The sequence below is a fragment of the Heliangelus exortis genome, chromosome 2, assembly GCF_036169615.1.
Source record: "Heliangelus exortis chromosome 2, bHelExo1.hap1, whole genome shotgun sequence".
Lineage (NCBI taxonomy): Eukaryota > Metazoa > Chordata > Aves > Apodiformes > Trochilidae > Heliangelus > Heliangelus exortis.
Genome location: NC_092423.1, coordinates 103,095,768 through 103,108,888, shown reverse-complemented (window position 1 = coordinate 103,108,888; position 13,121 = coordinate 103,095,768). Strand labels below are relative to the sequence as shown.

At 40.1% G+C, this 13,121-nt stretch overlaps 1 protein-coding gene across 1 annotated transcript; it reads left to right on the top strand.

Moving 5' to 3' along the window:
• Positions 1 to 844: 844 nt before the first annotated feature.
• On the top strand, positions 845 to 9,326 carry TYMS (thymidylate synthetase). Its single transcript, XM_071737265.1, has 7 exons — positions 845 to 1,121; positions 2,012 to 2,085; positions 3,262 to 3,436; positions 5,127 to 5,228; positions 6,247 to 6,422; positions 7,840 to 7,911; positions 8,760 to 9,326. Exons 1-7 carry the CDS (start codon positions 950 to 952, stop codon positions 8,895 to 8,897), a joined length of 909 nt encoding a protein of 302 aa, XP_071593366.1. The 5' UTR covers positions 845 to 949; the 3' UTR covers positions 8,898 to 9,326.
• Positions 9,327 to 13,121: the final 3,795 nt, after the last annotated feature.

Genomic DNA, 13,121 nt, shown 5'->3' with positions numbered 1-13,121 from the left:
GTGAGCTTTATCTGAGAAGTGACTCATGCATAAAGCTAAGCTTGCAACATATACTAATAAAAAATAGTCAGGTTCTATAATCACAGAATGGTCTAGTTTGGATGGAGCCTTCAAGTTCATCTACTTCCAACCCCCTGCCATGGGTAGGGACATTTCCCACTAGAGCAGGTTGCTCAGAGACCCATCCAGCCTGATGCTTGCACACTCCCCCCAAGGAGCAGGGCATCCACAACTCCTCTGGGCAACCTTTTCCAGCGTCTTACCACTCTCACAGCAAATTTCTTCCTAATACCTGATGCAAATCTACCCTCTTTCAGCTTAAAACTGCTACCCTTCGTTCTATCACTAAATGCCCTCGTAAAAAGTCCCTCCCCAGGTTTCCCGTAGCCCTCTTCAGGTACCGGAGGGCTGCTATTAGGTCTCCCCGGAGCTTTCTCTGGTCCGGAGTGCAGACCGGAGAAAGTCTGTGTTTTGACTAAACAGAGCATTCCTAGGAAATTTTCAGAGAACACCGTTGGGCGCAGAACGAATGAAAATCCCCCTGGTTTCGAGCACAGTCTTCGGTCATGTGCTGGGGGCAGCCCTCTCAGAGGACTTCACAGACAGTAAAGCGACGAAAATGGTGAGAGCACCAAAAAAGGGACCCAACACGGTCCCAGCGGACCCCACCACCTCCTCACCGTCCCTCGGCAGCAGCGCTGAGGGAAAGTAGGAGAGGGGCGGGCCGCGTCACTCCGGGGAGGAAAGAAGGGAGAAGAAGGAGGACGAACAAGAGGAGGAGAAAGAGGAGGTGTGGCTCCCTCTCCCCGCCCTTCCGCACCCCTTGGCGGGAACAGCCGTTCTTTGGCGGGCTCGGAGGAGAGGCGGCTGGCGGGAGGGAGGGGGGGAGCTCGGCAGTCGGAGCCTACACCAGGCAGCAGGGAATCCCTCCGGGTGTCTCTCCCCCGCTATGCCTGCCGAGGGGGAGCTGCCGAGCGCGGCGGCTGCCGGCGTGGAGTCCGGTGAGCCTCAGTACCTGCGGCAGGTCCGGCACATCTTGCAGCACGGACACCGTAAGGAGGATCGTACCGGCACCGGCACTATCTCTGTTTTCGGCATGCAAGCGCGGTACAGCCTGAAAGGTCGGCATCGCCGGGACCCGCGGTCCCCACCCTTCCCCGTGCCCCTTCCCGCCGTGGCCCCAACGGTTGCTGCCCTGCGCCGGGCGTGGGTGAAGGTAGAGGGGAAGGGAACGCCATCATCTTCCTCACTGCTGTCCCGCTCCCTCCCGCTGAGAGCGAGGCCTCCCCCTACTAAGGGCCGGTGCTCGGCCCCGCTGCAGGAGCCCCTGTAAGCGTTTGGGTCGGTACCGTTGGCTTTTTTTCCCCTCTCTCTGCCCTGTAGCCTGCGGCAGCTCGGACCTGCCACCCTCGGCCCCATAGCTATCAGCCCGTGAAAGCACGGATAAGATCTTGAAATAGCCTGTCCTGGACCTTCCCACCACTCAAAAATAGTGAGAAGGATGGTTTGTGAAATAGATTCGCTAAGAATTTTGTCTTAAGTCTCAGCTTTCTTTGCGAGTGCCCACACATATATCCATATATTGTACCGAGGTGTTCTCATTGGCTAAGTTTGTCCAAGTACCCCCGGGTAATTCATCTTTCCCTTCAGTCCAGGAAAATACAAATCAGGTTCTTGGCTTCCTTGATCTGAATACGGGAATTGCACGTATCATAGACTCACAGAATGGTTAAAGTTGGAAGGGACCTTAAAAATCACCAAGATCCAACCCCTGGGTTCTTGGGGACATAGTTTGGGAACGTGGTTTAGTGCTGGACCTAGCAGTTTTTGTGGTTGCACTTAAGGTTGATCTTAAAGGTCTTTTCCAACAAAAACAATTCTCAGATTTTACCAACTTCATATTCAAACCTCTGTGTTTCAGATGGTGGCATTACCTTCTAAGTGGCAACAATCGAAGTCTGGTCACCTGGACTAATCTCTGATCACCTGTGACACTCAAACTCTTTTTCAGATCAGTTTCCACTGCTAACAACGAAGAGGGTATTCTGGAAAGGAGTGCTGGAGGAGCTGCTATGGTTCATCAAGGTTCAGTATTTGGATATCTCTGTGGGTGGTATCAACGGAAGGAATTAGTGTGTAATGGATTAAGGAGTTTGGGGTAACTACAGATACTTCTGTTCATGTGACAACAGAAGTGCAACTGCTGAATCTTTTGACTACACCTGGAAGGCCATTATCTTCAAGACATTCTGTGTATTGTTAACCAGTCAGAAAAGTTCTTCTGTTTCTTTGTAAGTGATACAGTCTGAAATAATAAGGGTGATTTGGCAATACCCCACAGTTATAAAGGCTAGTACAGTCTCTTTTATTAGTGCTTGAATAAGAAATAATAATATGAAGTAGTGTGTAGGCAGTTTAATAATCTGCTTTGTAATATTGAGGGAGCTTTTATTGATTTGAACAGAAACAAGCAGTGTGGAACCATGGGTGAAGTAAGACTAATGTAAACACTAGGCTTTCTAGCAGTAAAAACCTGAGATCTAATAGAGCTAATAGCTATAGTTAAAAGTATTAAAAGTATTAAAGTATTAAAATTCAATTGTTGATAATACATTACAGTGTAAGTATTCCTTTATATGTTGTGAAATTGTGCAGGTATGGGAAAAGGACCTGTTTGATGGATATCAGGACTCAAATACCCTTTTTTATTTTTTTAAAGTATTTTTTTCAAATATTAAAGACTAGATACTCCCGTAGACAGAAGACTTGCTGTGCTGGATTTTTGAGTGTGATGATTTGGAAGCTGCAGAACTCGGATTTTTCTGGGTCATTTTGTCATATTTGTCATTTCTGTCATTTTAACAAAAATTTTGTAAGACCCTAAGCTCATTATAGGTGGCTTGGAAAAGACAGTGCCTAGGCTGTACATTTTTTATTTGTCTACTTCTATCTCTCAAATGTGTGTATGAAATTGTATACCACAGTTGACCTTGAGACTGTACTGTTTGTGTATTCAGAAAGTTAAAAGAACCCTGAATTAAACAACAGCAACAAGGCACTTCAGACTTTATCCTAGTATGTTGCTTGAAAGTTTTACTCTGTCCATGTACAAGATCTTTATCCTGAACATTAATCAGACTATTTGTCCTTTACAAATAGTAGAAACTTTACAAACTGTAGAATAGCAAAACTTAATACATCAGTTTTAGATCATGTCTTCAGTTGGGATTAGGATGTAAACTTCTTGTCTGTGTTTTGTAGGGTTCTACAAATGCCAAAGAACTCTCTGCAAAGGGTGTGAAGATTTGGGATGCCAATGGATCACGGGAGTTCCTGGATAAGCAGGGTTTCAGCACCAGAGAGGAGGGGGACTTAGGACCAGTTTATGGTTTCCAGTGGAGGCACTTTGGAGCAGAATACAAAGATATGCACACAGGTAATCACATACAAATACAGTCCCGATTGCTTAGATTATTATGGCACCTCACTTCCAGAATATCAATGCAGGGTCCTAGTTTCAATTTTACAATTGTGCTGGTGAGAACTGGTGCTAATGCACCACATTCATTGGAGACTGTGGAAGAGAAAGATTTTTCCATTCTGCAGCTGGAACAAAGTAGGAGGTATTCATAGCTGATGATGCTGTGGACAGAAGAGCTGCAACAAGTTATAATTTAATGCAGTATCTCTTGGTATTATTTTCAGTGGAACTGGGATCTCAATGGCTCTTTTTTAAGTCCCTGAAGAAATGCCTGAAGGAGAGGATGTACAAAACTTTTAGAGGATTGCCATTAAATGAAAGAGTCATAAAAGATGTCCCTATCTGGTCAATGTAATTTTAAACTGAGAATAACAACATGGTTAATTTTGTTTTCTCCCCTGTTGTTTTTTTTTTGTTGTTGTTGTTTTTGCCAGTACAGTCTCTAAGTTCACATTAGGTACAGATATTAGACTTACTACTGGCATGTTGACCACTGGCAGAATACAGTTTTATGCTAACACAATGGTGCAAGTTGTGAAGTGACACATCTAAGAACTTAATAAAATGTTCAGCATTCCTGAACTTTAAAGGTCTGAGACATAACATAGCTTGGAAAAAGTTAGCAAGTTAAATTCCCACAGGTTTCATTGCTAATAGATTTTCTTTAAATGCATTTCTAACGGATAAGTAATTAGCTTCAAGACCTAACAACCGTTTGAAAAGGCTTCTGGCACAGTATTGCTGGCTGAAGAATTCCCTGAGATGCTAATTATATACTATTACCTTGTTTGCCAGCTTGGGTCTCCCTGTAACCATAATTTGGTGTTTCTTTGCAATAAGAGTTATTACAAAAAATTAGTTATCAGCCATGCTGATTCATTACCATGAGTCAGAACAATGAGAAGGAACTAATGACTTTTTTTTATTTTGGAAGCCATTCTAAGCAGTTAATTCCAGTGAATTTCTTATATTACTGGTATTGAGCCTCAAAATCAGCTTGTGAGCTTCTGTGGGTGAAATGTAATACTCTGTGCTATACATGACTGAAGTTCCATTCTGGCACTAAATGAAAAGAAATAGAGTTTTCATACACAACCTTGTGAGTTGTAGATGGATGTATTTATTAATCTGTCAAAAACTTGCTCCTTCTGAGCATGCAAAAATGCTCATGTTACTGGTCTGGGCATAATTTTTTGTAAAAATTTAAAAATATTTTTTAAGAAGGATCAGTCTAGCTTGCAGGTTTAATATGTAGAAAGGCATCTTAATCCAGAAATGCAATGAGCACATTAATTTAAATACCATGAACAACTGGGTGGCAAAATATGTGCCCATTCCAGTATAGCTATTGTCCTACTTAGGTAGCAAGTCATAATTTATGATAAAGTAATGTGCTTTGTCCAGCTAATTTTTTAGAAGAATACCATTATGAGAATTTCACAGCCTTGGAACACCCTGAAGAAGACCAAGAATAGCCTACATTTGGAAGGTGCCAAATGATCAATTTAATCACTTTCAAAGTTACAATAAGGTCTTAAAAGTTTGTCCTTTGTGTATCACTTTTCATGGGGATGTGGACTGGGCTTTAAAAAATACCATGACTTGAATCTGTCTGGCTTGGATCTTACTTGATATCTTTCTCCAGATTATGCCAACCAAGGAGTCGATCAGTTGCAAAAAGTGATTGACACTATCAAAACCAACCCAGATGACAGAAGAATCATTATGTGTGCTTGGAATCCCAAAGGTATTGAACAGCACATTTAAAGTGAATGCAGTTTCATGTGATTTTGCTGTTCACTAAACTATGTTCTAATCCTGTGTCAGCAGTCAGTTGCATCTGGTGTCTTTGCTTATTCTTTATAAAACTATCAGGAATGCAGTAAAAATGGCTAGGGATTATAAACTTGATTCTCTTTCTGCTTAATTTTCATGTTCAGACCTAAAAAAATTTGGACCATTACATCAAAAATTTTTCTGTCCAGGTTGAAGTGAGGAATATATCTGTCTCCCAGTGTTTTTGACATGCAGCCTCCGGTCAAAGACAGCACTTGTTATTTTAAAAAGGTTAAAAAACCAAAACCAAAATACTACCCAAGCAGTATGTCTGGTTTTTAGCCATGTAATAAATTGCAAACTTAAAAAAACCCCTAAAACTAGAGAACAAAAATACTGTGTTGTAATCATTTACTTGAACACAGGTTGTCTAGATATCCTAGTCTGTACAGCTACTTCTTAATAAAAAGCAATGCCAAAGAATATTTAACCTATGTGTGTAGATAAATATTCAAAAGCTGTTTTGTTTTATGCTTGTTGTTTTTTTATTGATTATTACTTTTGTAGCTCAACAAGCAGTGAAGGCACACTGCAGTGGGAAGAGAGTAAGATGAAGCAGTTGTAAGTTGCTGTAGGGTACATGCTTAATTTTATTCTTGATGTGTTCCTTTAGGGAAATCAACTGTCTCACTAAGGTGAATAGGACTAAACTGCTGTGCAGCATTATGGCACAAGTCTGTTCTGTGGGATATCTGTTAATGACTTTTCTGGTCATACAGCTGAGGAGTCAGCTTGTCATGACCCAGACTTAAATGCTAAGGCAGCAGGTGATTTTAAACAAGAGAAAAAGCAACAGAACCATTGTGGGGTTGGATTTTTTGCTCTCTACTGTATCGCATCAATTGCTTGCTCAGGTTTTGCATCCACGTTTGTAACACACTAATGATGTTACAGTTTTTCCCCCCTCCTTCTTGTACTGCAATTCTTAGATATTTCCCTGATGGCTTTGCCTCCATGCCACGCCCTTTGCCAGTTCTATGTTCTGGATGGTGAATTGTCCTGCCAACTCTATCAGAGGTCTGGAGATATGGGACTGGGAGTGCCTTTCAACATTGCCAGCTATTCACTGCTTACATATATGATTGCCCATGTCACAGGGCTAAAGGTAGGCTATTTAATCATTTTACTTCATCTTGTCTGACAAGTGAGGGACCAAAAGATAAGACTCTTCAAGCCATGTCCAAGACAAATCAGACATACTCTTCAAAGTCCTGTTGAAATATGTGTAAAAAAGGGCCCCATGAATTTAACATTAATTGGTCTGGTCTATATGTGCAGTTAGGATAAGCAATGTAAGAATTCTTAAATTTGTGTCAAACAGACAGAAGATTATCCAGGGCTTGAACTGGACATCGTTGTCCAGTTGATCAAAAGTGATCTGCTCCACTAGTCTGCTTCTGAGAAATCTGAACTGAGCACTTGTCTTTATGGGATAAATCAGACAAGTGATTAAATTTTGTAGCATGTGTTTTTTGTTGGAAGAGAACAGTAGCTCAGCGGTTGCTGTCAAGGTTCCAGTTTGGATATTCTGCCCACCTAATGTCCAGCTATAATTTCAGTTGGGTATTTTTTCCATTTCCTACTGTACGTGATTATGTAGAGTGATAGCGTGTGCTCAGATAGCTGCTGCCCTGAGTCCAGAGCTGTATTTTGTAATTTGGCAGAGTAATTTAAATGCACCACAATCTTCTACAAGTGAACCCCCCTTTTCTTGAGAGCATGCAAAAAAATACTAGCAAGGCCATTTGGGCCTAATCTTCCTGCTGCCAGGAACATGAAGGAGAACTTAAAATAGGGAAGTAAGGAAGGATGCAGTTGCAAACATACTTGAGAAATTAGGCCAAGGTAGTAGAAAAAGTGAAGTTTTAGATTATGTCCATAAAGCAGCTGTTGCCTCTCGACCACTTAGTTTCACAGCTTTGGTGGGTTTTAGCACAGTGTGTCTGAGGGCCAGTAAAACTGGAGGCCAGTAAAATAGCCAATAAAACTTACCTAAGTTTTGTGGCTTCTAAGTCTCAGAACTTGGAAGCTTGCAAAACCTATCTGGATGCTTGATAAGTGCTTTGATAAGTGCTTAGCCTGTGACTGACACCTCTACTGTCACAAACTACATCGTTTAGTAGTGGCTAAGACAACTAGTTTGAAACCAGCTCTGACAGGTCCTACTTACTAGAAGTGGAGTGGAAAAGCTGGATGTCACTGTCCCATCTGTTTCCATCTTGGTGAGCAGGTCAGTGGTGCTCCATTTATTTCCTGAATCTATTATCCTAGCAGAGAATTTCAAAGACAACTTTTTTGGTAAGCTAGTGGAAATTTCATTGTATTTTTCATTAAATATGCATTGGTCTGGGACGAGTGTCCTTCAGACCTTGCAAGGATGTCTTGATAATACAATCCAGTGCAGAAGCTACAATTCCACAGTCTATGTAAGATGCTGAGAATCAATGCAGTAACCATTGTAAAGTTTTACTTTCTGGAAACCTGACTGTTTGAAAACCACATGTATTCTTTTATCTCTCCAGCCTGCAGAGTTCATACACACATTAGGAGATGCTCACATATACCTGAATCATGTGGAGCCTCTAAAAGTTCAAGTAAGTATTTATTCTGTATTCTTTTATCTTTCACAGTGCCTGTTCATTCCAACGTTATCTTGGTATTTTAAATATCCTTTTGCAAATATTCATTTGTGTGGCTTTTCTTCTCATTTCTGCCCTAGTAATTGTAGTACTTTAACCTCTGGGCAACTCAGGTTGCAAACAGAAATACAATACAAACATGATTGAAATGTACATCAGTGTGCTTTCTAGAAGTAAGTTAGAGATCCAGAATCTACCCCTACTTTGACTTCATCATTCCAAAACTTTGGAAAACCATTCCACCTAGTACAAGTACACATAAAATACAAGGCCTTTCTAGTGTATCAGAAAAATAACTTACCAATGCACGGAATTAATCAAACAGTATTTTTTTTGACTGAATAAACCTCTATTTTTTCAGGAATCAGTTTTTTGCAGTAGATGCAAATCAGAATTTTATTTAACTTTGCTTCGACTGAATGTTCTTGACCATTCATATGGTTCCAGCCCATCTGTTAGTTATTGTTTGGACCCAAATGTTCTTGTGAGGAAATGCAGCACATTTGATGCACATCTGGATAAGAACTGACAATTTATTTTCCTCTGGAAAGAATCTGTCACCACCAGAACGACTTTGAAGATGCTTGCAGTGCATTTGAGGGATCAGGAAATCCACTTTAAAATTAAGCTACTGCTCCCTATCAAAATATTAGTTTCCATCTTAGTACTACAATTTTCTTTTTTTTTTTTCTGAGTATAAATAGTGTGATCTGGACTGAGATTTATAAGATCTAATTTATAACACAAAATCTCTACCTTCAGGTAGATCATAGTTTTTTTCAATATGTTTGCTTTTATTGCAGCTTCAGAGGGAGCCAAGACCTTTCCCCAAGCTCAGAATTCTTCGTAAGGTTGAAGACATCAGTGACTTCAAGGCAGAAGACTTTCAAATTGAAGACTATAATCCTCATCCACCGATTAAAATGGAGATGGCTGTTTAATGCTATAAACCAGTTCCTGTCAATGTGGAAATTTACCTAAGCTACGTAGTTTTCTCTGTAGTTAAAGTTGCTGGAGTGTTTTGTACTTGAAAAGATCCATACTTTATTACTGAAAAAGAAGCAGATACTAGCAGAACAGCACTATCAGTACTAAATTGAAGTCCTATAGAATGGATGAGTATTCTTGCTTTACTATGCAGATGCAAACCCATCTTCAAGTTTAGTGAGATAGCTTCATGTGGTTTCACTTAGCAATGGCCACTTCTGTTACTCATCAGTTACTATGTGTGAGCAGCACTTGCTTACATGCTTTATTTAGTACTGAAAATAACTTCATGTAAGATGGAGGATTCCTTCAAGAAGGAAGTTGCAGAAGTCTAAGTAAACTATGAAGAGTTAATGTTTAATAAAGCTTTTTTTAAAAAAAAATTGGAAGGTTTGATGCATATTTAATTTCAGAACAGAGGTTCCTAGATAGTAGTAGTAGTCTGTCCATCATAATGTAAAACCAGATCCCACAAATACACAAAATAATTCTGCTGCCTGGATGAGTATGTAGTATTTGTAGGATTGGAGCTTATTTATTAACTCCTGGTAGAATTCATCCTTCATCCCTCCTTATTCTTGCAACTTTTGCAGTAAATACAGTCCTTATAAAATTTCTCTTCTGGAACTCAGTTGTGAATAATACATTTACAGTTAATATTCAGACCCAGGGAATTCAATACATATTTGCACACATGGCTAAAATGCACAGTAATTTTAAAAATCATTTATAAAATCAGTAAACTGATTTTACAGTAAACTGTACAATTGTACAATTTGAGATAATTCTACAGCGTGATTTGATTCCATCAATTCAAGAGCCTCCATAAGAAAGCTACTGCATTTTTCTTAAACCAAACTAATTTTCCTAAGTTTCAAAAGTGTATTTTGTGTAAAAATTATTTGCAGATCTCATTATACTGATCTTTATTATACTCATCACTGATCTTCAGGCTAAATTTTATGTAGTTCCATGTCATGCAATCAAAAAATATGTTGTTCTCCAAAACTGTAGAAAATGGATGTCATTTACCTTTTGAAATCAAATGCAGAGAGGCCAGTCCGTGTTAGAAAATTTCTTCTCGCTATCCACTTCAGTCCATCTTTCTTGAGCAGAGGTTATCAGATTAGGGGCTATTTCAGCAAGATCATATGAGAAACTTAATACACAGAAGAAACAAACCTGTCTTTTTCTGAGGCTTTGTTAAATGGACACTCGGTAACCAACCTGTAGATGAACACAACTGGGTCTTATCTTTGTTCAGATTACTGAACTCACAGACTGCAGCCAGTATTATTGTTACCAGAGCTGAAAAGTCATGCCACATGCTCCTAATAAACTTCAGCTGGGCTCTTACATTTTGAAGTCACCTAGTTCAGATACTCCAGGTGTCTGTATTAATGGTGCCTCCAAATTGTAGGCTGTCATCAGTTTCTTTCCATATGCATACTTTTATAAGAAAGGTTCTTGAGTGTATTTACAGTCCTCTAAAGCACAAGCAAACCGTTTGGGTTGCAAATTCACTTAACAGCTCTGCCTACACTTAGCAAGTTAAGTTGCTTTTGCTGGAAACTACTTTATATAATACATCAGATAGGCTGGAATCTGAAGTTCATTTTAGCAAGTGTAGCCAGAAAGGATGTGAAACAAAATGTTGGCCTCAGGGCTTGACTGGTGGGACTTAGCAGCCTCAGCAAAATGAACCAGGACAGAAGCACTCAGCCAAGAGGAGAATAACGAATGTGAATAATTTACTTTCTTTCATAAATTAAAGAGGTCTTAGTCCAATATGAAGGCAGTTAAAAAAAAACAAAACAAACCAGCATTTCTAGAATTAACTTTGCGAAACAAGACAAATTATCTGTTCTTATATAGGTGAATGGACATACATGGCTTGCTTATATAGACTAATTACTGGAAGAGCTGCTGCTTTGCATTGTAGGAATCAACTACACTATCTCCCTTTGTCATTGCAATTTACTACCAGAAGCAGTTGTTGGAATCAATCGTGTACCTTGAAGTTCAAGGTTTATGCTGCTCATGAGACTAAAGAGACTTTACACAGCAGTCTTTAATGTGAATAAAAGTGCAAATACACATTTTAAATTAATAGATATGAGACATCTATGGTTTCAAGCAAAACTATGAGTATTCAAAGAATTTGACTAAATAGACAAGCAGGGGGTACTCAAGGAATTTTGATTTGCAGAATATGAAGACTCTTCACTGCTGCAATGTGGCTACATTCAGAGCAGTATTTCAGACAAAATGAGGTATTTGATCCTTTTGGGAAGCAATGAAAAGAACCCAGAGGCCTACTGAGACAAGGCCATGTTCTTGGACTTACTCCCTGATGTTCCCTCAGATTCCTGTCCCTCACACTTCCCAGCTGATGGCTTGAAGAGCTGTACAGGTTACGTGAGAATTAAGCTTCCTTACCAGCTTTGCATATCCATGGTATTTCTGAGTCCTTGCCATTTGCCCTGCTGACTGCTACACTCATTCTGCCCTGCAAGTTGGCCTTAAAGAGTTTCCCCTCCCATAATTCCTCCTCTGAATGTGTCCTTTTATCACTTCCTCACTTTCCAAGGGCACTTCTATCAACTTGGAGATAGCAAAAGAATTTCTTACTTTGCTCAAATGCCAACTCCCTCTATGTTCTACCCTCTTTGGCAAGCCTTCGTAATCCACATTTTTTATGTCACCTCTTGCAAAATTTGCTTTGCTGCAGTATCAGAAAGAATATTAAGTTATCTGATCATGATAGAGGGATCACCAAAGAATGTTTCTGAATTTTGAGACACATACCTGAGCAGCCATCAAAATCAATAGTCTGCTAATTAGTCTGACTCAGTAATGTAGCACCTGCAAAGTGTCTGAATGTGGAATCCAGCCCAGGTTTCAAGTACCTTCATCAAAACCACAAACTTCACCTCCTTGAAGTTTAATCCACACTACTAATTTCCCTTTGTAGCCCTCACGCAGGGGGCCTTGTAGGGTAACAAGACAAATGCTTGCTGTAACCATATGTTTTTTTTAAAGATTAAAAAAGAATCTTCATAGTCAATTGCTACTGGATTATTTTTATGTAACTAGCCTCCTTTCAGTGCTTTCAGATACTGGGATATAGTCAAGTATCAGGTGCTGGACTAACTCACAGAGACCTCCAATCCATACTAAGCACAGTGCAGTGCTCAGTACCAAGACATTGAAAACCCTTTGGTGCAGTCCTACAGCATGACATGAGACTAAGAAAATTACAGCAGTGTGTGCAAGCTTGTGCTCAGAAATCACAAGCCTGACAGCTGATGAAACTAATCAGACTAGCTTAGAGGGCAGGAAGAGAAAAATTTTTTTCATTGCTGCTGTATTTTGCAGAGCTTTACTCTGGAAGTTTTGGGCCATCAGCAGCACAAATTTTCATTCACACAGCCTGCAGCTGACAATTCAGAGATAACTCAAGGCCTTAGCTTGTAGAAGCTGTTTAAATGTCACTGTTGTGGCAGTGTATGGGGGAAAAGCATTAAGACTTGAAGTCTCCCATATTAACCTATTTCAAGAACTGCTGGCAGCTCACGTAAAAACATCTGTGCAAGTGTCCCTCCTGCCTGTCTCAATAAATCCAAATTATTTAATAACTCGATTTAAATGGGAGATCACATGAGAATTTGGGTGAAGTCCAAGGATATTGCGAATATTAAAAATTATCAGCTTATACTTGTAACATTAAGCATACTACACCTGACAGTAAAAAAAAAATAATAAAAATTACTTATGTGCCAAAGGGTATAATTGTACTGGAAAGAGTTGGAAATTACTGCACCTTAACTGGATGTTGAACCACACAAGTGAAAGTGAAGTGAAATTGCCATGTGTAAATGGCTTTGCCATTCCAGGATAAGGACAGGGATCACCACATTTGCAGTGAAACCCTTATGTAATGTTTGCATGAACTGCCTGGAGAGCTCTGACAATTGCCTCACAGACTGCCTCAAAATCTTTTTAGGATTTAGGCTCCTCTAGGAGCCAGCTCACCCTCCTTTGGTCACCCAGCCATGTTCCCAGGCAGGGACTTGGGGTACACTGGGGACTGGAATGTCTCAGTCCCACTTCAGCATGCTCAGGGCTGCACAGCTTTGGGGTGTGATTGCCAATGTGCATCATCAGCTCTCCCCACT

Coding starts and splice junctions, on each gene's coding strand:
- TYMS (XM_071737265.1), top strand. CDS start 950: ATGCCTGCCGAGGGGGAGCTGCCGAGCGCGGCGGCTGCCGGCGTGGAG. Junction 1,122..2,011: donor AGCGCGGTACAGCCTGAAAG/GTCGGCATCGCC, acceptor ACTCTTTTTCAG/ATCAGTTTCCACTGCTAACA. Junction 7,912..8,759: donor TGGAGCCTCTAAAAGTTCAA/GTAAGTATTTAT, acceptor CTTTTATTGCAG/CTTCAGAGGGAGCCAAGACC.